The sequence below is a fragment of the Dendropsophus ebraccatus genome, chromosome 10, assembly GCF_027789765.1.
Source record: "Dendropsophus ebraccatus isolate aDenEbr1 chromosome 10, aDenEbr1.pat, whole genome shotgun sequence".
Taxonomy (NCBI): Eukaryota; Metazoa; Chordata; class Amphibia; order Anura; family Hylidae; genus Dendropsophus; species Dendropsophus ebraccatus.
The window spans coordinates 96,307,726-96,331,433 of NC_091463.1; the positions used below are offsets into that span (position 1 = coordinate 96,307,726).

Sequence of the window (23,708 nt, forward strand, 5' to 3'; positions counted from 1 at the left end):
ACCCCTATATAACACGGTATAATAATACCCCTGACCCCTATATAACACTGTATAATAATGCCCCTGACCCCTATATAACCCTGTAATAATAATGCCCCTGACCCCTATATAACCCTGTAATAATATTACCCTTGACCCCTATATAACACTGTATAATAATACCCCTGACCCCTATATAACATGGTATAATAATACCCCTGACCCCTATATAACACTGTATAATAATACCCCTGACCCCTATATAACACGGTATAATAATACCCCCGACCCCTATACAACACTGTATAATAATACCCCTGACCCCTATATAACACTGTATAATAATACCCCTGACCCCTATATAACACTGTATAATAATACCCTTGACCCCTATATAACACTGTATAATAATGCCCCTGACCCCTATAATAACACTGTATAATAATACCCCTGACCCCTATATAACACTATAATAATACCCTGACCCCTATATAACACTGTAATAATAATGCCCCTAACCCCTATAATAACACTGTATAATAATACCCTGACCCCTATATAACACGGTATAATAATACCCCTGACCCCTATATAACCCTGTAATAATAATGCCCCTGACCCCTATAATAACACTGTATAATAATACCCTGACCCCTATATAACACGGTATAATAATACCCCTGACCCCTATATAACACTGTATAATAATACCCTGACCCCTATATAACACGGTATAATAATACCCCTGACCCCTATATAACACTGTATAATTATACCCCTGACCCCTATATAACACTGTATAATAATACCCGACCCCTATATAACACGGTATAATTATACCCCTGACCCCTATATAACACGGTATAATTATACCCCTGACCCCTATATAACACGGTATAATAATACCCCTGACCCCTATATAACACGGTATAATAATACCCTTACTCCTCTGTGTATTATATCCGCAGCCTCTGGTCCTCTGCCTGTATATCAGAGATATAAATGATAAGTAGTTATGGCCGGGGCAGCAGCGCCCTCTGGTGACAGCCGGCAGAGTCTGTATTGGATATAATAATGAATGTCGCTCTTTTTGTCCCTCAGCATCAGGCCTGGATCCTGTCGCAGCTGCGGGTCATGTACAGTGTGGGATACGGCATCTCTCTGGCTGCCCTTGTGGTGGCGCTCTGCATCCTGACTCTGCTCAGGTCGGTGCCGTCCCTTTAATTTCAGTCTATATGTCCAGGGGTATAGCCGGGGTCTGAACAGGCCTTGTCCTCTGTACTTTACACTTCAGCTTCTCTCCACACATATATAGGGCAGGTCAGAGCTGGTATGGGGCAAAGATGGCAGCCAGGGTGTCTATTGGGATTAGGGTTATTATTGTAGGTTATGATATAATGGGGGCCCCAGATCTCATGCTGGCAGGACTCTGTTTCAGGCGTCTCTGCTGCACCCGCAATCTCATCCACTGTAACCTATTTGTGTCGTTCATCCTGCGGGCGGTGTCTGTGCTGTCCCGGGACGCTCTGCTGGAGAAGCCGAACGCTGCCATCCAGGGCGAGGAAGACCTGACTGCTCTACTGAGGGAGAAGGTGAGGATGGGGGCAACGACAAATATACAAGGCGTGGCTACACATGACACATATACAAGGCGTGGCTACACATGACATATATACAAGGCGTGGCTACACATGACATATACAAGGCGTGGCTACACATGACATATATACAAGGCGTGGCTACACATAACATATATACAAGGCGTGGCTACACATGACATATACAAGGTGTGGCTACACATGACATATATACAAGGCGTGGCTACACATGACATATATACGAGGCGTGGCTACACATGACATATATACAAGGCGTGGCTACACATGACATATATACAAGGCGTGGCTACACATGACATATACAAGGCGTGGCTACACATGTACAAGGTGTGGCTACACATGACATATATACAAGGTGTGGCTACACATGACATATATACAAGGCGTGGCTACACATGACATATATATAAGGCGTGGCTACACATGACATATATATACGAGGCGTGGCTACACATGACATATATACAAGGCGTGGCTACACATGACATATATACAAGGTGTGGCTACACATGACATATATACAAGGCGTGGCTACACATGACATATATATAAGGCGTGGCTACACATGACATATATATACGAGGCGTGGCTACACATGACATATATACAAGGTGTGGCTACACATGACATATACAAGGCGTGGCTACACATGACATATACAAGGTGTGGCTACACATGACATATATACAAGGCGTGGCTACACATGACATATACAAGGTGTGGCTACACATGACATATATACAAGGCGTGGCTACACATGACATATATACAAGGTGTGGCTACACATGACATATATATACAAGGTGTGGCTACACATGACATATATATACAAGGCGTGGCTACACATGACATATATACAAGGTGTGGCTACACATGACATATACAAGGCTTGGCTACACATGACATATACAAGGTGTGGCTACACATGACACATATACAATGCGTGGCTACACATGACATATATACGAGGTGTGGCTACACATGACATATATACAAGGCGTGGCTACACATGACATATATACAAGGCGTGGCTACACATGACATATATACAAGGTGTGGCTACACATGACATATATACAAGGTGTGGCTACACATGACATATATACAAGGTGTGGCTACACATGACACATATACGAGGTGTGGCTACACATGACATATATACAAAGCTTGGTTACACATGACATATATATATATATACAAGGCGTGGCTACACATGACATATGTACAAGGCGTGGCTACACATGATACAAGGCGTGGCTACACATGACACATATACAAGGCGTGGCCACACATGACATATATACAAGGCGTGGCTACACATGATACATTTATGAGGCGTGGCTACACATGACATATATACTAGGCGTGGCCACACATGACATATATACAAGGCGTGGCTACACATGATACATTTATGAGGCGTGGCTACACATGACATATATACAAGGCGTGGCTACACATGTACAAGGCGTGGCTACACATGACATATATACAAGGTGTGGCTACACATGATACATATACAAGGTGTGGCTACAAATGACATATATACAAGGCGTGGCTACACATGACACATATACGAGGTGTGGCTACATATGACATATACAAAGCTTGGCTACACATGACATATATATATATATATACAAGGCATGGCTACACATGACATATGTACAAGGCGTGGCTACACATGATACAAGGCGTGGCTACACATGACACATATACAAGGCGTGGCTGCACATGACATATATACAAGGCGTGGCTACACATGACATATATATACAAGGCGTGGCTACACATGACACATATACAAGGCGTGGCTACACATGACATATATATACAAGGCGTGGCTGCACATGACACATATACAAGGCGTGGCTACACATGACATATATATACAAGGCGTGGCTACACATGACACATATACAAGGCGTGGCTACACATGACATATATACAAGGCGTGGCTACACATGACATATATACAAGGTGTGGCTACACATGACATATATACAAGGTGTGGCTACACATGACATATATACAAGGTGTGGCTACACATGACATATATACAAGGCGTGGCTACACATGACACATACGAGGCGTGGCTACACATGACATATATACAAAGCTTGGCTACACATGACATATATATATATATACAAGGCGTGGCTACACATGACATATGTACAAGGCGTGGCTACACATGATACAAGGCGTGGCTACACATGACACATATACAAGGCGTGGCTGCACATGGCATATATACCAGGCGTGGCCACACACGACATATATACCAGGCGTGGCCACACATGACATATATACAAGGCGTGGCCACACACGACATATATACCAGGCGTGGCCACACATTACATATATACAAGGCGTGGCTACACATGATACATTTATGAGGCGTGGCTACACATGACATATATACAAGGCGTGGCTACACATGACATATATACAAGGCGTGGCTACACATGTACAAGGCGTGGCTACACATGACATATATACAAGGTGTGGCTACAAATGACATATATACAAGGCGTGGCTACACATGATACATATACAAGGTGTGGCTACACATGACATATATACAAGGCGTGGCTACACATGACACATATACGAGGTGTGGCTACATATGACATATATACAAAGCTTGGCTACACATGACATATATATATATATACAAGGCATGGCTACACATGACATATGTACAAGGCGTGGCTACACATGATACAAGGCGTGGCTACACATGACACATATACAAGGCGTGGCTACACATGACATATATACAAGGCGTGGCTACACATGACATATATATACAAGGCGTGGCTACACATGACACATATACAAGGCGTGGCTACACATGACATATATACAAGGCGTGGCTACACATGACATATATACAAGGTGTGGCTACACATGACATATATACAAGGTGTGGCTACACATGACATATATACAAGGTGTGGCTACACATGACATATATACAAGGCGTGGCTACACATGACACATATACGAGGTGTGGCTACACATGACATATATACAAGGCGTGGCTACACATGACACATACGAGGCGTGGCTACACATGACATATATACAAAGCTTGGCTACACATGACATATATATATATATATACAAGGCGTGGCTACACATGACATATGTACAAGGCGTGGCTACACATGATACAAGGCGTGGCTACACATGACACATATACAAGGCGTGGCTACACATGGCATATATACCAGGCGTGGCCACACATGACATATATACCAGGCGTGGCCACACATGACATATATACAAGGCGTGGCTACACATGATACATTTATGAGGCGTGGCTACACATGACATATATACAAGGCGTGGCTACACATGACATATATACAAGGCGTGGCTACACATGACATATATACAAAGCGTGGCTACACATGACATATATATATATATACAAGGCGTGGCTACCCATGACACATACAAGGTGTGGCTACACACGACATATATACAAGACGTGGCTACACATGACACATATATGAGGCGTGACTACACATGACATATACTAGGTGTGGCTACACATGACATATATACGAGGCGTGGCTACACGTGATACATATACGAGGCGTGGCTACACATGACATATATACGAGTCGTGGCTACACATGATACATATACAAGGTGTGGCTACACATGACACATATACAAGGCGTGGCTACACATGACATATATACAAGGCGTGGCTACACATAACATATATAGAAGGCGTGGCTACACATGACATACATACAAGGCGTGGCTACACAACACATATACGAGGCGTGGCTACACATGACACATATATGAGGCGTGGCTACACATGACATATATATACAAGGCGTGGCTACACATGACATATATACAAGGTGTAGCTACACATACGAGGCGTGGCTACACATGACATATATACAAGGTGTGGCTACATATGACATAAATACAAGGCGTGGCTACACATGACATATATACAAGGTGTAGCTACACATGACACATCCGAGGCATGGCTACACATGACATATATACAAGGTGTAGCTACACATGACACATACGAGGCGTGGCTACATATGACATAAATAGAAGGCGTGGCTACACATGACACATATACAAGGCGTGGCTACACATGACATATACATATACAAGGCGTGGCTACCCATGACACATACAAGGTGTGGCTACAAATGACATATATACAAGGCGTGGCTACACATGACACATATACAAGGCGTGGCTACACATGACACATATACAAGGCGTGGCTACACATGACATATATATATATACAAGGCGTGGCTACACATGACACATATACAAGGCGTGGCTACACATGACATATATATATATACAAGGTGTGGCTACACATGACACATACGAGGCGTGGCTACACATGACATATATACAAGGCGTGGCTACACATGACATATATACAAGGCGTGGCTACACATGACATATATACAAGGCGTGGCTACACATGACACATATACAAGGTGTGGCTACACATGACACATATACAAGGCGTGGCTACACATGACACATATACAAGGGGTGGCTACACATGACACATATACAAGGCATGGCTACACATGACATATATATATATAAGGCGTGGCTACACATGATACATATACAAGGCGTGGCTACACATGACACATATACAAGGCGTGGCTACACATGACATATATACAAGGCGTGGCTACACATGACACATATACAAGGTGTGGCTACACATGACACATATACAAGGTGTGGCTACACATGACACATATACAAGGTGTGGCTACACATGACACATATACAAGGCGTGGCTACACATGACATATATACAAGGCGTGGCTACACATGACATATATACAAGGCGTGGCTACACATGACATATATACAAGGCGTGGCTACACATGACACATATACAAGGTGTGGCTAAACATGACACATATACAAGGTGTGGCTACACATGACACATATACAAGGCGTGGCTACACATGACACATATACAAGGCGTGGCTACACATGACACATATACAAGGCGTGGCTACACATGACATATATATAAGGCGTGGCTACACATGACACATATACAAGGCGTGGCTACACATGACATATATACAAGGCGTGGCTACACATGACATATATACAAGGCGTGGCTACACATGACATATATACAAGGTGTAGCTACACATGACACATACGAGGCGTGGCTACACATGACACATATACAAGGCGTGGCTACACATGACATATATATACAAGGCGTGGCTACCCATGACATATATGTGTGAGACATGCATGTGAGGACATGTTGCTGTATGTGATTTAACCCTTTGTCTCCCTGTCTCTGGATCAGACCCTGGTCGGTTGTCGCGTGGCGCAGACCATCACACAGTATTGTGTTGCCGCCAATTACTACTGGCTGCTGGTGGAGGGGCTGTACCTGCACAACCTGCTGCTGGTGCTGTCCTTCTCCGAGGAGGCTGCGCTGCCGCGCTACATGCTGCTGGGCTGGGGTGAGGAGCACTCTCTGCACTTTTTTATACACTTTGGGGGAGTGTATTATTTGCAGTGTTTTTAGCTGTAGATGCTCTTTAGTGTATTGTGAGGTCAACCACATCTTTGCCTAAAAACCCCCAAAAACAGATGTTTTCCCCCTGCAAGCGCTTTTCGGATATGGTGTTGTGTTTCAAAAAGTTACAAATTTGTTAGCAAAATCTAAATGGCGTAAAAATTTGTATCAAAAAGACAACAGGCCTTGATAGCCTCCCCCCAATATAAGATTAAGAGGCTGAAGAGACTCCTGACTTTGGGGGCATCCACACGTCCCGTAATTACAGACAATGTGCAGCGGAACGGACTTCCGAGTTGCCGTCGTCATCATTCATTATGATGCTGAGAGCTCCGAAACTGTTTAAATCTTTGTACTGACACAGCCATATACCACTGTTCTCATCTCTCCTGTCTGCCGCAGGGGCTCCCATCCTGTTTGTCGTCCCGTGGGTGGTCATGCGGCAGCTATATGAGAACACACAGTGAGTACGAACCACTCCATGTCCAGGTCTAGGGGTCTCTGTGCACCCAGTATAACATTATCATACGGTATAGGGACGGAGAGGGCTGCCAGCGGTAAATTAGATAATTTATTAAGTAACTGAATTCCTTATGTTTGAGGGTGGAGGAGCCTCCCTATAGGTGTAAGGTGTGAGGTGCGCTCTGACTCCTGTGTCTCTTGCAGCTGTTGGGAAAGAAACGACAATCGCTCATATTGGTGGATAATCCGCTCCCCCATCCTGCTGGCCGTGCTGGTAAGTTATAGTGTGTGGGGCATGTATGTATGTATATATTGTATGGGGGCATATATGTATGTATATATTGTATGGGGGCATATATATGTGGCATGTATGTACGTAAATGTTTTTATAGGGGCATGTATATACCTATATATTGTATGGAAAGCATGTATATATATTGATGGGGGGAAGGACCACTGGAGGTAAAAGTAAGTGAACCCTTTAGGACTCCCTGGATTAATACATTAATTTAAGTTATCGGTGATCTGATTGTTCTGATAGTTATAGACAAACAAAACACAATGTAACTAATAACACACAGACAGTTGTATGGTTTATGTCTTTATTGTGTAAACATCCACAGGGCAGGGAGAAAAGGGCCCTATTACACCAACAGATTATCTGACAGATTTTTTTGAGCCAAAGCTCCGGGAATGGACTAAAAACAGGACTTTAAAATGCATTCCTGGCTTTGGCTTAAAAAAATCTGTCAGATAATCTGTTGGTGTAATACTTAAGCCCCTATTCCACAGGCCGATGCAGAGGAGCAAATGAGCGCTGTCAGTGCTCGTTTGCTCCTCGCTCGCTGCCACGGCTATTCCACGTGCCAGCAGCGAGCAGGTGAGTACGAGAGGGGCTGCGGGGAGGATGCCTGGGGGATCGCTAGATCGTCCAGGCAGCCCATAGAGGATAGTGGCGGTCTGCTGCTGCCGTTCCTATTCCACGGAGCAACGGCAGCAGGTCGATGCTATCACTGTCGCTTGTTTTTCAACGATGTCGGCTGATCATTACCCTCTATTCCATGGGACAATTATTGCCCGTAACGGCCGATATCAGCCAAAAATCGTTCCGTGGAATAGGGCCTTAAATGATATCCACAGGGCAGGGAGATAACGTTGACTTCTCCAAAAACGTATAGGCAAAAGAACTTACAGTGAAGGAGATAAAACATCAGTACCAGATCATATTAAATAAACACATTCAAAGCCCAGGTAGAGGAATAAGAAACACTGGAAAAGAAAGTTCATTGTGGAAGGACACTACGAAGGAGCCCCAGCTGTCCAAAAAAAAAAAAGAAACATGGCGGGTCATCTGAAAACCCCATTGTAGTTGTGGAGCCTCAGGGAGCGGGCATGATGATTTGGGGGCTTTGCTACCTCAGGGCCTGGACACTTTGTGATCAGGAGAGTATGAAAACATTGTACAGGAGAATGTAAGGGCAGCCGTCCATGACCTCAAGCTTAGGAGGTGTTGGGTGATGGAACAAGAAAAGAACACAAGGAAATCTATTAAAGTGTGGAGGAAGAAGATGGTTTGTGTTTCTCAATCAAAGTCCAGACCTCAACCCAACGGCAATGCTGTGGCCTGACCTGAAGAGGGCGCTGTGCAATTCATCCCATAAATATAAATGAACATTTGCAGACGGTAATTGAGTATTGTGCAGATTTTATTGGCTGCTGCAGAAAACACTTGGTGGAGGTGATTGTTAATAAACTAGATCTACAGGTTACTACATTCAATTTACTTCCCTTTCTCTCTACTCTATGAATGTTTACTCAATGTGCTCCATAAAACACACAAACAGTACAACCCTCTGTGTGTTATGAGTTACATTGTGTTTGTCAGAGAACAATCAGATCCCATTATTAGTAATCAGTGCAGAAATCCAGCTGTACATACAGTATATTATATTGGTGGGGCAAATGAATGTAAGGCATAGGCATGTATAGGAATATATATATGTATGGGCATGTATGTATGGGCATGTACGTGTGGTGTGTGTGTTTATTAGTACATCAATGCAATTAGGCTTTGGGGTAGGGTAGAGATTATCCATTGTAAATTCCTGTAATCCACATTCTGGACCTGAAAGTTTCCAGGTTATCAGATTTTCTGGATTATCAGTAGCCCATAGAAAGAGCTATACATCTATATTGCAATGATCTGATTGGCTCTCCTTGTATGATGTCTTCAGGTTAACTTCATTATCTTCCTGCGGATACTGCGCATCCTGGTCCTGAAACTTCGTGCCAATCAGATGAAAAGGAGCGATCGCAAGTACAGGTGACAACTGCTGCAGAGCATTGCATTCTGTGTATTGAGGATAACTGGCCTGCAGGGCATCACACCTACAGGATACAGAAGACTGCTTGGCAGAGCATCATATCTTCTACAATGCAGAATATTGTTCATCCTCTACACAGTACAGAACAGTAACCTGCAGAGCTTCACCCTCCACATGATGTAATACTCTGTCCTGCAGAGCATCATTCCCTATACAACAGAATGTTGAGATAATAAGATAATAATAATGGCAGACTAGATAAAGTCGGGGGCTTTTTTTTTGCTAACAATCTTCTCTATTTCTGTTTTCTCAGGTTGGCCAAGTCTACGCTGACGCTGATTCCACTTCTTGGGATCCATGAAGCCGTCTTCAACCTAATTCCTGAGGAAAGTGCAACAGGCCGAGTGCGATACAGTAAACTGGGCCTGGAACTCTTGCTCAGCTCCTTCCATGTATGATATAAGTGCACTCACAGTCTGATGACAATGTATACACTCCTATGGCCTCTCCCCAGTTATTCTCTTACATAGCAGAGGAAACAAGAGGAATCATCCAACACAGGAGCAAAGTTCTCCAAACCCCTAGATGTTAGTATGTGCCCCCTTATACACAATGCTTGGCTGCTCTAGTTGTAGCAGTTTTAATTGCTTGGTCTCTATAATCTTATCCAGTTTCCCTGGTGACTTATAAGGGTTTTCCTCACACACACATCAGGAGTTTTCCTCTCCTCTGTTACACACACATTGGGAGTTTTCCTTTCCTCTTCTCTGTCATTAACATACATTGGGAGTTTTCCTTCCTCTCCTCTGTCATTAACATACATTGGCAGTTTTCCTTTCCTCTCCTCTGTCATTAACACTCATTGGGATTTTTCCTTTCCTCTCCTCCTTTATTAAAGCAAAGTGCAATTTTTCCTTTCCTCTACTCTGTTAGTCACACACACATTGGGAGTTTTCCTTTTTTATCCTCTGAAAGTCAAACACAAATTGGGAGTTTTACTTTCCCGTTCTCTGAAAGTCACACACACAATGGGAGTTTTCCTTTCCTCTCCTCTGTCATTAACATACATTGGGAGTTTTCCTTTCCTCTCCTCTGTCATTATACACATGGGGAGTTTTTCTTTCCTCTCCTCTGTCATTAACATACATTGGGAGTTTTCCTTTCCTCTCCTCTGTCATTATACACATGGGGAGTTTTTCTTTCCTCTCCTCTGTCATTAACATACATTGGGAGTTTTCCTTTCCTCTCCTCTGTCATTATACACATGGGGAGTTTCTCTTTCTAATCCTCTGCCATTAACACTCATTGGGAGTTTTCCTTTCCTTTCCTTTCCTCTCCTCTGTCTTGTTCAACATTTTTTTATTGAAAGGTTTTACACTATCAAAACAAATCAAAATAACTACACAACATGGTGCACGGTGCATAGTATTCATATAGAGAAGGCATGTAAAGTTCACGTACACCCAATGAATGAAGCAAAACATAAAAAAGTCTGCATATGCATAAACAGGTTGGAATAAATTCCATGTCCTTGCTGAACAGAACTTCAGACAACGGTCAGGGCACCAAGGCGCTCTACAGTAACAGTTGTAAGAGGAGAGCTTTCCAAACATAGGACCAGCAAAGTTTCAGTGTTGTTGGTAGAAACATAAGCTACACTACTGAGTCTTAAAATAAGTTGAAGATTGCCAATCTATACATACGGATCAAACCTGTAGCTATGATCAGCTTGTAATGGTAGGTTTTGTTCACCACGTCGATGAGCTCTTGTTCTGTAGGAATCGTTGGGGTCTTGCAATGCCCCTCGAGAACTATCTTAGCTTAGATAAGCAGTAAACTAGCTAAAGTTCTCTGTGCAAGAGGGAGCATTTGTTAAACAGCCTCTCCTCTGTCATAAAGATACATTGGGAGTTTTCCTTTCCTCTGTCATTAACACACATTGGGAGTTTTCCCTTCCTCTCCTATGTCATTAACATACATTGCTCATCCAGTCCATGGGTCCCCGGCCGCTACCTGGTCTAACTGGGGACCCTGGACGTGACGCGTCAGGGACCCCCAATTAATCAGCGGCTGCAATGAGGTCTGGATCAGTGGTATGCGGACCCAATGCAGGATCTGGGGAGGTAAAAGCATGTTATTTCTCCACCTCATCCCCGGCACTTGTGAAAAAAAGGGGTCTGACTGGACTCCTTTAATGTACTTTAGGAGTTTTCCTTTACTCTCCTTTGGCATAAACACACATTGGGAGTTTTTCCTTCCTCTTCTTGGTCATTAACATACATTGGGAGTTGTCCTTTCCTCCCCTCCCCAGTGGCTGCGGCTGGGCAACACACTTATTGGCCGGACGGGAGAGCAGGATGCCGGACCCGTGCTGGGAGGACAGGTAATGTATGCTTACAGCGAGGGAGCCAGGCGGGAGCAGAAGGGGTTAAGGGCGGTAGAATTACATACTCGCTGCGGTCATTCAGGTAACTGCCAGGACCTGCCGGACTCGCAGCAAGGATCTCGCTGCGAGTCCGTTCGTGTGAATATACCCTAACACACATTTGGAGTTTTCCCTTCCTCCCTTCTTTCTTTAACTCACATTGGGAGTTTTTCTTTCCTCACCTCTGCCATTAACCCCTTAGGGACACATACAGTTTTGGCGTTTATGACACAGCCAAAATTTTCAAATATGATGTGTCTTTTTATGTATGAAGAACTTTGGAATGCTTTTACCAATCACTGTGATTCCAAGCTTGTTTTTTTGTGACATATTCTACTTTTTATTAGCAGTAAATTTGGCTTGATTCCTTTAGAATTCTTTTGTTAAAAACTCAAAATGCATTTCTCTAAATTTGAACGTTTCTGCCAATAAGGAAGATAGTAATACTACATGAATTATTTATTAATTCATATCTATAACATGTCTACCTTACATTGGCAGCATTTTACGAACATGCTTTTACTTTTTTAGGATGTTAAAGGGGTAGTGCGGCGGTAAAAAATTATTCACAGAATAACACACATTACAAAGTTATACAACTTTGTAATGTATGTTATGTCTGTGAATGGCCTCCTTCCCCGTGTCCCACCACCCCCACCCGTGTACCCGCTACCCGCTACCCGCTGAGCCTCGATTGGCCGAGCACAGTTATGCTCAGCCAATCGCGGCTGAGCAGCTGATGACGCGGCTGACACTCGGAAAGATCGAAGGTGTCCAGGCCGGCCGGCCGAAGATGACGTTTGGCACAAGATGGCGGACGTGTTTTGGCACGGATCAGGTATGTATAATGCACTACACTTCCGGGTACACGGGTGGGGGTGGTGGGACATGGTGAAGGAGGCCATTCACAGACATAACATACATTACAAAGTTGTATAACTTTGTAATGTGTGTTATTCTGTGAATAATTTTTTACCGCCGCACTACCCCTTTAAGGGCTGTAAATGTTTAATATTAATTTTTTTATTTTTTGAGAAAATTTCAAACTCAGAAATTTTTTAGGAATAGGTTCAATTTTGGAGTATAGTTTAGAGGCCTGTATGCTAGAAACCTCCATAAATCATCCTATTAAGTATTTAAATTCACATTCATAGTTTTTTTTAACCCTTTAGGCATGTCACAGGAATAACTTCAAAGTATGGAAGAAAAGTTAAAATTTACAATTTCTTTGCAGAGATTCCAGTGTAATCCTATGTATCTTATACCAAACCAATTACTGTTACCGATCCCCTTTTGGGGGGGTCCAGCGGCAGTTACACTAAACTGTCAGGTATCAGCTGACAGTTTAGCTGCGGCTCCCCATCACTGTTTGTGTAAACAGTGAGCATCGGAAGCAGGTCAGTAAAATGTACGTCCTGGTGCTGAAACTAACCTCCTACCAGGGAGTTTTCTTATCCTCTCCCCTATAATTAACAAATATTGTGAGTCTTCCTTTCCCCTCCTCTGCCACTAACACATATTGGGAGTTTTCGTTTCCTCTCCTCTGTCATTAACACATATTGGGAGTTTTCCTTTCCTCTCCTCTGTCATTAACACATATTGGGAGTTTTCCTTTCCTCTCCTCTGTCATTAACACATATTGGGAGTTTTCCTTTCCTCTCCTCTGTCATTAACACATATTGGGAGTTTTCCTTTTTTTTCCTCTTTTAGTCACTCACATTGTTTTTTTTTCCTTTTCTTTCATTAAAGAACATTACAAGTTTTCCTCTCCTCTCCTCTGTTAGTTACATACACATCGGGAGTTTTTCTTTAATCTACTCTGAAAGTAACACACATATTGTGAGTTTTTCCCTCCTTTGTTTGTCACTCACACACACTTTGGGAGTTTTTCTTTCCTCCCCTCTGACATTAACACACATTGGGAGTTTTTCTCTCCTCTGTCATTAACACACACATTTAGAGTCTTTCTTGTCGTTCTTCTCTCATTAACACAGATTGGGAGTTTTCCTTGTCGCTGTTCTGTCATAAATGTACATTGGGAGTTTTCCATTCCTCTCGTCTGTCACACACACACACACACACACACACACACTGTTAGTCACACACTTTAGGAGTTTTCTTTCCCTTTCTTCTCCCCTGTTAAAATACATTGGGAGTTTTCTTTTCCTTTCTCTTCTCCTTTGTCTTTAACATGCATTGAGATTTTTCCTTTTCTTTTCTCTTTCATTTTTCTGTCCTTTCCTATGTTAATGACACACTTATTGCAAGTTTTCATTTTCTTTCCTTTAAAAGTCACACACAGATTGTGATTTTTTATTTTCTGTCCTCTGAAAGTCATACAAACATTGGGAGTTTTCCATTCCTCTCCTCTGACATTAACATATATTGGGAATTTTCCTTTCCTCTCATCTGTCATTAACACACATTGGGAGTTTTTCCTCTCCTTTGTCTCACACACACACTTTGGGAGTTTTCCTTTCCTCCTTTCTGACATAAAAATACATTGGGAGTTGTACTTTCCTCTCCTCTTTCACTAACACACAATTTTCCTTTCGTCTCTGTCATTAACATACATTGGGAGTATCCTTTCATCTCCTCTGTCATTAATACATATTGGGAGTTTTCCTTCCCTCGTTTAGTCATTGATTTTTTCCTTTTCCCTCTTTTATTAAAGAACATTACAAGTTTTGGTTTGCTCTCCTATGTTAGTCACATACACATCAGGAGTTTTCCTTTAATCTACTCTAAAAGTCACACGCAAATTGTGAGTTTTCATTTCCTCTCATCTGTCATTGGGAGTTTTTCCCTCCTTTGTTTGTCACACACACACTTTGGGAGTTTTCCTTTCCTCTCCTCCCTCATTAACACACATCGGGAACCTTCCTTTCCTCTCCTCCGTTATTAAAACACATTAGGAGTTTTCTTCTACTCTCTCTTAACATACATTGGGAGTTTTCCTTTACTCCCCTCTATCATTAACACACGTTGGGAGTTTTCCTCTCCTCTCCTTTGTCATTAACACACAATGGGATTTTTCCTTTCCTCTCCTCCCTCATTAACATAAATTGGGAGTTTTATGCTGCGTTTACACGGAACGATTATTGTGCGAATTTGCACGATAACGATCGAATTCTAACGATAATCGTACGTGTAAACGCATCGAACGACGAGCGAGGAATCGTTCATTTTAATCTTACAACATGTTCTAAAATCGTCGTTCACAAAAAATTCGCAGATCGTTCCGTGTAAACAGACGTTCACTAATTTTTCCTATGTGCGAGATAGGCTTAAGCGATCGCAAAACAAATTTTCCATACGATATACCGTTCAATCTAAACGCTGATCGTTATTAAAAAAAAAAATTTACTTTGAAATCGTTAATCGTAAGATCGGGCGAATGCAGCATTACTTTCCTCTATATCATTAACACACATTGAGACTTTTCATTTTCCCTCCTCTGTCATTAACATACATTGGGCGTTTTCTTTTCCTCTTCTGTCATGAACACATATTGGGAGTTTTTTTTTCCTCTGTCTTTAACAAATATTTGGACTTTTCCTTTCCTATCCTCCATCATTAGCACACATTGGAAGTGTCTTTTCCTCTCCTCTTTCTTTACCACACATTGGGAGTTTTTCTTTCCTCTCCTCTTTCTTTAACACACATTGGGAGTTTTTCTTTCCTCTCCTCTTTCATTAATATACATTGGGAGTTTTCCTTTCCTCTCCCCTGCAATAAACAATTATTGGGAGTCTTCCTTTCCTCTCCTCTGTCATTAACACATTGGGAGTTTTTCTTTCCTCTCCTCATTTATTAATATACATTGGGAGTCTTCCTTTCCTCTCCTCTGTCATTAACACATATTTGGAGTGTTCCTTTCCTCTGTTAGTCACACACACACACACACACACACACACACATTGGCAGTTTTATTTCCCTTTCCTATCCTCTGTTATTAACATATATTGGAAGTCTTCTTTCCCTTTCCTCTATTATTAACACACATTGTGAGTTTTCCTTTTCTCGCCTCTGAAACTCACACATAAATTGTGAGTTTTCATTTCCTGTCCTTTGAAAGTCATACACACATTGGGAGTTTTCCTTTCCTCTCCTCTGTCATTAACACACTGGGGATTTTCCTTTCCTCCTCTGTCTCATTAACATACATTGGGAGTTTTCCTTTCCTCTCCTCCTCCCCCTTACATTTCAGCACGATAGGAGCGCTGTCCCTTTGTTGACGTATCTTTCTCTTTGTCCTGTAGGGGTTGCTGGTCGCTGTGCTGTATTGTATCTGTAATAAAGAGGTGAGTTTCCCATCTGCCCCTGCCCCTCCTTTCTACACTGCCCCCCAGGTTCTCATGTTATTTTTCCGACAGGTCCAGGCAGAGTTGCGCAGGAAGCTACGAGACACTTTCAGAGGAGAACACTCATCATCTACCTCTAGATCTCTGCAACCTCCCTCTGAAAAAAGCCCACGCTGCCAAAGACCTGATGTCTGAGAGGTCAGGGAGCCCTGACCAGCCTGTGTTATTTCCTTCTTCTACTTATTTATTGAGTGTATAGTGACTCCACAGTAAAATCTGCTACAGTGCAGCGATCAACGAGTGATTCTTACCTGCCTCAACTCAACTCACCAGATACAGATACTAATGCCAGGGGTCAGGGTGTGAAATACTAAAACATAGGTCACGGTCCAAGTGTGATTTATTCTTGGAACAGGCTATTGCTCTCTGTTATCAGTCATTACAGTTCTTCAGTGGGATGACTGACTGTAAGTGTAGAAACCTCTGAGACCCTCCAGACATGCACATCCACACGCTGGGCCAGTCTCAGCTTCGGCTCTGTTCTAATCTCTGGGCTGTAGGGTCAGGGGGTCTTGGGTGATACGTGGTTATTGCGTTCGGGTTTGCTTGGTTAATCCTGCGATTGTCCTGTGACCTTTGGTGGGATTATGCTGCTTGTCCCTCAGGGCTCACACTCCACTCCTATAATCCTATCAACCACCTCTTCTGTTGGGGAGGGGGCAGTGGGATCATTTTTATAACTTTGCTGTTTATTCGGCTTTATGTGGAGATTTTAGGATTTTCTGCCATGGTTGGGGGAGGGGAGAGGGATTGATTATAAGGGGAGGATCAGATGACCTAGATAGATAGATACTGATCTGGAGTTACATCCTATATTATATTTCAGAGCTGCAGCCACTATTCTGCTGGTGAGGTCACTGTCTACATACATTACATTACTGATCCTGTTTGGATCCTGAGTTACATCCTGTGTTTAACCCCAGAGCTGCACTCACTATTCTGCTGGTGGGGTCACTGTGTAAATACATTACATTACTGATCCTGCACTGATCATGAGGTATTATACTTCAGAGCTGCACTCACTATTCTGCTGGTGGGGTCACTGTGTACATACAGTACATTACTTATCCTGCACTGATCATGAGGTATTATACTTCAGAGCTGCACTCACTATTCTGCTGGTGAGGTCACTGTGTACAAACATTACTTTACTGATCCTGAGTTACATTATGTATTATACTCCAGAGATCCACTCACTATTTTGCTGGTGGGGTCACTGTGTACATACATTACATTACTGATCCTGAGTTACATCCTGTATTATACTCCAGAGCTGCGCTCACTATTCTGCTGGTGGGGTCACTGTGTACATACATTACATTACTGATCCTGAGTAACATCCTGTATTATACTGCAGAGCTGCGCTCACTATTCTGCTGGTGGGGTCACTGTGTACATACATTACATTACTGATCCTGAGTAACATCCTGTATTATACTGCAGAGCTGCGCTCACTATTCTGCTGGTGGGGTCACTGTGTACATACATTACTTATCCTGTACTGATCCTGAGTTACATCCTATATTATACTCCAGAGGTGCACTCACCAGGGGGATACTACCTACTTGAGGTGATTAACTACTGGGGAAGGGTTACATGTAGGATATTATCTGCTTTCCTACACAGAGAGGTCTAGCTACTACAGGAATGGGGTGTAACTAATATATGGGAGCATTGGGGGTGGTTACTGGCGGTACCTAACTACTATATGGTAAAACAGAGGGGGCCTAACCACTATATGAGGGCACAGAAGGGCCTTATGGGGGGGGCACAGAGGGCCTTAAAGAAAAATTCCACTTTTTTTTATTACTCCCCCGGCAGCAGGCTCCCATGTATACTCCTGCCTCATGAGCTGCGGGCCAGAAGGCTAACGGGATACATAGGCAGCAGTGGGATCCAAGCGGGTTCGTACTGCTGGAATGAACCTGGAATAAAAAAACATGGAATGCTTCTTTAAGTACTATCTGGTGGCCCAGAGGTGCCTTAATACTATATGGGGTCACAGAGATAACCTACTTACTATATGTGCTGGAGCCAGGAACCTAAATGAATCTTAAAGGGGTTATCCAGCGATACAAAAACATGGCCACTTTCTTCCAGAGACAGCCCCACTCTTGTCTCCAGCTTGGGCGGGGTTTCTGCTCAGTTCCATTGGAGTGAATGGAGCTTAATTGCAAACCGCACCTGAACTGGAGACAAGAGTCGCGTTGTCTCTGAAAGAAAGTGGCCATGTTTTTGAAGCACTGGATAACCCCTTTAAAGAGTCATGATTCGGGTCAGATGGAAAAGAAAAACAAAAGTGAACAACAGTAAGTCACTAGATATAAGTCACTTTCATCATTATACGGTTTGCAGAGAATGTGTAGCTCTGGTACCTACCAATATATGGTCAATGTATAGGAAGACATTGTCTGTATACAGTATAGGATTTTAACTGGTTTCAAATACATATAGCTTATATGAACATCTGTGTATCAGTAGCGGATTATAAAAGGGCCTTTTTGGGCGGTAGCTCAGGGCCCTCAGCTCCTGGGGGGCCCATGGCCACCCAAAAAGACTTATACTTTCAGTTGTGTATTGTCTCCTGGCTACAGTTCTGACATGAGCTGCAAAAATTGCTGCTTTTTTACCACAGTTTTGCACAAATCAGGGCATCATGATATTATCTATCCTGTACTAAGAACACCACACTAGTGCTGCCATAGTTACAGTAGAGTTGGGGGGCCCAAGCTTGGTCAACAGCCCGGGGCCTATGGTGAAGTTAATCCGCCCCTGCTGTGTGTGTATATATATATATATATATATATATATATATATATATATATGCATTAAAAAAAAACTATACAGTTCGCCTATTGATTGACCTCAGCCTCTATTATACTCCAGAGCTGCACTTACTATTCTGCTGGTGGGGTCATAGTACACAGATGTAGGTGACACTGTCCAGACTAGGTGTCAGGCCCACAGGTTCTTAGGATGGAGGAAAGTGGAGGTGCCATAACAATGAGAGAAGCAGGATAGGGGCACACAGAATAGTATCCTACCAAGTCGCAGGTTTTTCTGAGTGGCTTTCCACCCCCTGACCCCCCCCCCCCGCCCCCCCCCCCCCCCCCCCCGGTTAATCCGCACAAACCGCCCACATTATAATCCGCCACTGTATATTATATATCAGCCACAGCCACAGCTCACAGTCTATGGATAGGCCTTGGTCCCAGGGCCAGGATAGTCCTCTCTATGTAGATATGTAGCAACCCCCATGTTGGGTCTCCTTACCAGGCGCTGTCTGGGCTCATCTTTTCTGGAATTCACTACCTGGCCTACGAAGAAAGAAGCTCCAAGGGTGCACCATCTTGTCAGGTACCACTGTGCACACAACCAAGTGTGGTACCCAGGACTCCCCAAAGGAAGCGGCCATATCGGCAGCACAAATCCATCTCTCTCATTACCTAAATAGAATCAGCACCTACACGTATAGGAAACACCTCCATTTTGGAAAAGGTGCACAAAACTAGCGCCCTCTCTAGGCTGGGGTGAGATTAGTCAGGTCACATCCCAGGAGGAACTCTAGCAGCACTGCTCATTGCAGTTACACCAATGAGGTTAGACGGTGCATAGAAACTACCAGCATGTTCACCGATAAAGGATGTGTAACTATGTACAATAGATGGGTCATCATATATATACATTGTATATATATATACTCTAGACAGTTTTATATATTATGGGGTGGGGGATACTATAGACAGTATTATATATTATGGGGTGGGGATACTATAGACAGTATTATATATTATGGGGTGGGGGATACTATAGACAGTATTATATATATTATGGGGTGGGGGATACTATAGACAGTATTATATATTATGGGGTGGGGGATACTATAGACAGTATTATATGTTATTATGGGGTGGGGGATACTATAGACAGTATTATATATTATGAGGTGGGGATACTATAGACAGTATTATATATTATGGGGTGGGGGATACTATAGACAGTTTATATATTATGGGGTGGGGGATACTATAGACAGTATTATATATTATGGGGTGGGGATACTATAGACAGTATTATATATTATGGGGTGGGGATACTATAGACAGTATTATATATTATGGGGTGGGGGATACTATAGACAGTATTATATATTATGGGGTGGGGGATACTATAGACAGTATTATATATTATGGGGTGGGGATACTATAGACAGTATTATATATATTATGGGGTGGGGGATACTATAGACAGTATTATATATTATGGGGTGGGGGATACTATAGACAGTATTATATATTATGGGGTGGGGGATACTATAGACAGTATTATATATATTATGGGGTGGGGGATACTATAGACAGTATTATATATTATGGGGTGGGGAATACTATAGACAGTATTATATATATTATGGGGTGGGGGATACTATAGACATTATTACATGTTACAGACACACAGTGAAGCTCCGCTGGGCGGTGATGACAGTTGATACAGTGCAGCATGACGTCATAGTTAAGCTCCGTATCTCATTTCAAGGGGAAGGATTATCATAGATACAATGTATCAACCTGACATTTGAGAAGCCCCGCCCCTCGTGTTGTTGCTGAGGGCGGAGGCTGAGAGTGACCGGCCTGACTCCAGGGAGCTGCGCCGTGTTCCTCCTGCCGGGGAGCGGACGCACTGGCCAATACAACGACTGTACGCTTCTCCCACAGCATCGCGCTTTTACCTCCATCCCTAACCGTTCCGGGGAGTTTCCATATAAGGAGATGCCCGGATCCGCGGCCGCTGATTGGCTGTTCGCTCCTCCTGCGGCTGTCCGTCACCGGAGCGCACTCAGCGTGGGAGCCAGAGGGAGACTGTCCCTTTAAGGGGTCAGGTGACTCTCCTCCCTGAGTGACATCTCCTCGGGTGTGCGGGGAATCAGCGGGCGACAACCGGGTCACCAGAGAGGAAGCCTGGGCGGGATCCCGGCAGCGGATCTGGATGTCCCCCGGATTATCAGCCCCCTGAGCGCAGGGTCATGGTCAGCAGCGGGCGGCAGGTGAGGCAGGTGCCCTATGAGCCAGCAGGGGGCAGGGTCTGCGGGAGGGGGCGGCCGGGCTCCAGGGTTGTGGCCCCTGAGGTCTCTGGGCCCAGCCTTGTGTCAGTGTGTGAGCTCCAGGCCTGTGAGGCCTGATCCCCGGGATGTAGCATAGGGCTGTGTTCACACTGGGGGGTTGTGCTGCGGTTTTGCATCTAGTGTAGTGTGGAATCATCAGTAATAAACCTGTGGTTATTGAGAGTAATATCCTGCAGAATGACTATGTGTGACCCCAGCCTTGTTTCAGGGGGGTCACCAGTGGGGGACGCTGTCACTGAAGTCACCAGTGGGGGCGCTGTCACTGAACTCATGGCCTCATTGTCTCTTCCTCCTCTTGGCAGATCTGCAGTGTCCGGGACGTCTGACGCCATGGATCCCCAGTTGCCTTCTCCTCTTCACCTGTGGAGTCCCCGTCCCTTTGGTGCTTATTCCACAACCTGTGCCTCTGGCGGCAAGAACGCAGAGAGTGGTGAGAGGGCGGGGCCTGAGGAAGAGGCGGCCCCGCCCCCGGAGAGCGCTGAGTGCCCGCAGAGTGGCGATGACCGCGTTCTCTTGGACACATGGTACGTCATCAAGCCTGGAAACACCAAGGAGAAAGTGGCCTTCTTTGTGGCTTATCAATGTGCAGGGAGCGGCTCCTCCCCCCGCCCCGGAGGGGCAAAGGTTAAAGGCAGATGGAGCGCGGGGGGCAGCTCCAGGGCAAAGAGGCGGCGCCATGCTGTTGATGTAGAGGCCCCTCCCTCTGTCGCAGAAATGGTGGCTCGTGCGGAGAGCCGAGGGGCCGAACCTTCCCCCCCCAGACCTCCCCTGGTGCTGGTGACCTCCTCAGAAGACAGCGCAGAGGGCCGGTGCCGCAGTGTGGCCGAGGCCGTGGCTCAGTATGAGGCAGAACAGGCCGAGCGGGAGGTCCGCATTGCCTTCCGTGTGGCGGAGAGGCCGGGAGACCCCATAACATGTGACCTGTACCAGCTGCTGAGCCCGGAGCCGCACCGGGTCTGCGTCTTGCTGGAGAAGATGGAGTCTCAGCAAGCGGAAAATGCGGAGGAGGTGCAGGGGGCGGCCTCCGAGTCCGGCTTCCATGTAGACCTGGTGCTGACTGGAGCCGTGGACCGCTGTGTCTTCTATGGGGGGGAGGCGGATGAGACTGAACCGCTCCCAGGACAGCTCTTCTTCCCCCGTCTCTCTGCTCCTCCTCCCCCGCCTCCTCCGCCGCCGCCTGTCCCGCCTCTCTGCCGCCTTTACCGCCATGTCTCTCATGACTTCCTGGAGATTCGTTTCCAGGTTCAGCGCCTTCTCCAGCCGCGACTTTACCTCCCGTCGTTGCCGGACCACGTCCTCTTGGCCATCTTTAGCTACTTGTCTACGCAGTCGCTGGCTGCCATGAAGTGCACGTGCCGCCGCTTCCGAGCGGTGATCGAAGACTATGGGGTGCGGCCGTGTGACTCCCGCTGGAGCCAGCACCCCCTCTATCGGGATGACCCCTGCAAACAATGTAAACGGATATACAAACGAGGAGACGTGTCCATGTGCCGCTGGCACCCGAAACCTTACCACCACGACCTGCCCTATGGACGCTCCTACTGGATGTGCTGCCGCCGACCTGACCGGGCAGCTCCGGGGTGCCAGCTGGGCCTCCATGACAATAACTGGGTGCTACCGGGGGAAGGGACCCGGGTGAAAGGACGGGGACATGGGGAAGGGGATGAGGGGAGGTGAAACATGGGGAGGGGGGGGGGCGCGTATGAGTGTTTGAATAAAAGGGATTATTTATGAAGTGTCCCGGTGTCGCTGTGTGGTGTTGGGGGTGACAGACTCTGTGGGGGTCGCCCTGATCGTGAGCCGCTCCAAGCTTCAACTACTTCAGCATCTTCCTGTGGTGG

At 44.8% G+C, this 23,708-nt stretch overlaps 3 protein-coding genes across 10 annotated transcripts in view; 2 read left to right on the forward strand and 1 right to left on the reverse strand.

Annotated features, from left to right (window-relative positions):
* Positions 1-16,959, forward strand: part of GIPR (gastric inhibitory polypeptide receptor) — a 130,091-nt gene extending 113,132 nt beyond the window's left edge. For all 7 annotated transcript variants that reach the window (XM_069985576.1, XM_069985574.1, XM_069985580.1 and 4 more), the window contains 9 exons: positions 1,081-1,184; positions 1,418-1,571; positions 6,955-7,114; positions 7,573-7,633; positions 7,837-7,906; positions 9,867-9,955; positions 10,270-10,408; positions 16,644-16,685; positions 16,758-16,959. In XM_069985576.1, coding sequence (XP_069841677.1) covers positions 1,081-1,184; positions 1,418-1,571; positions 6,955-7,114; positions 7,573-7,633; positions 7,837-7,906; positions 9,867-9,955; positions 10,270-10,408; positions 16,644-16,685; positions 16,758-16,880 — 942 coding nt within the window. In that variant the 3' untranslated portion in view covers positions 16,881-16,959. The remainder of the gene's footprint in view (positions 1-1,080; positions 1,185-1,417; positions 1,572-6,954; positions 7,115-7,572; positions 7,634-7,836; positions 7,907-9,866; positions 9,956-10,269; positions 10,409-16,643; positions 16,686-16,757) is intronic.
* EML2 (EMAP like 2) overlaps positions 1-23,708 on the reverse strand; it is a 102,431-nt gene that overhangs the window by 77,749 nt on the left and 974 nt on the right. The window lies entirely within an intron of this gene.
* Positions 21,546-23,544, forward strand: FBXO46 (F-box protein 46). Its single transcript, XM_069942979.1, has 2 exons — positions 21,546-21,789; positions 22,170-23,544. The coding sequence occupies exon 2, from the start codon at positions 22,198-22,200 to the stop codon at positions 23,542-23,544; it is 1,347 nt and encodes a 448-aa protein (XP_069799080.1). The 5' UTR covers positions 21,546-21,789; positions 22,170-22,197.

Excerpts from the sequence above, each read along its gene's own strand:
- FBXO46 (XM_069942979.1), top strand. The coding sequence starts at position 22,198 with ATGGATCCCCAGTTGCCTTCTCCTCTTCACCTGTGGAGTCCCCGTCCC.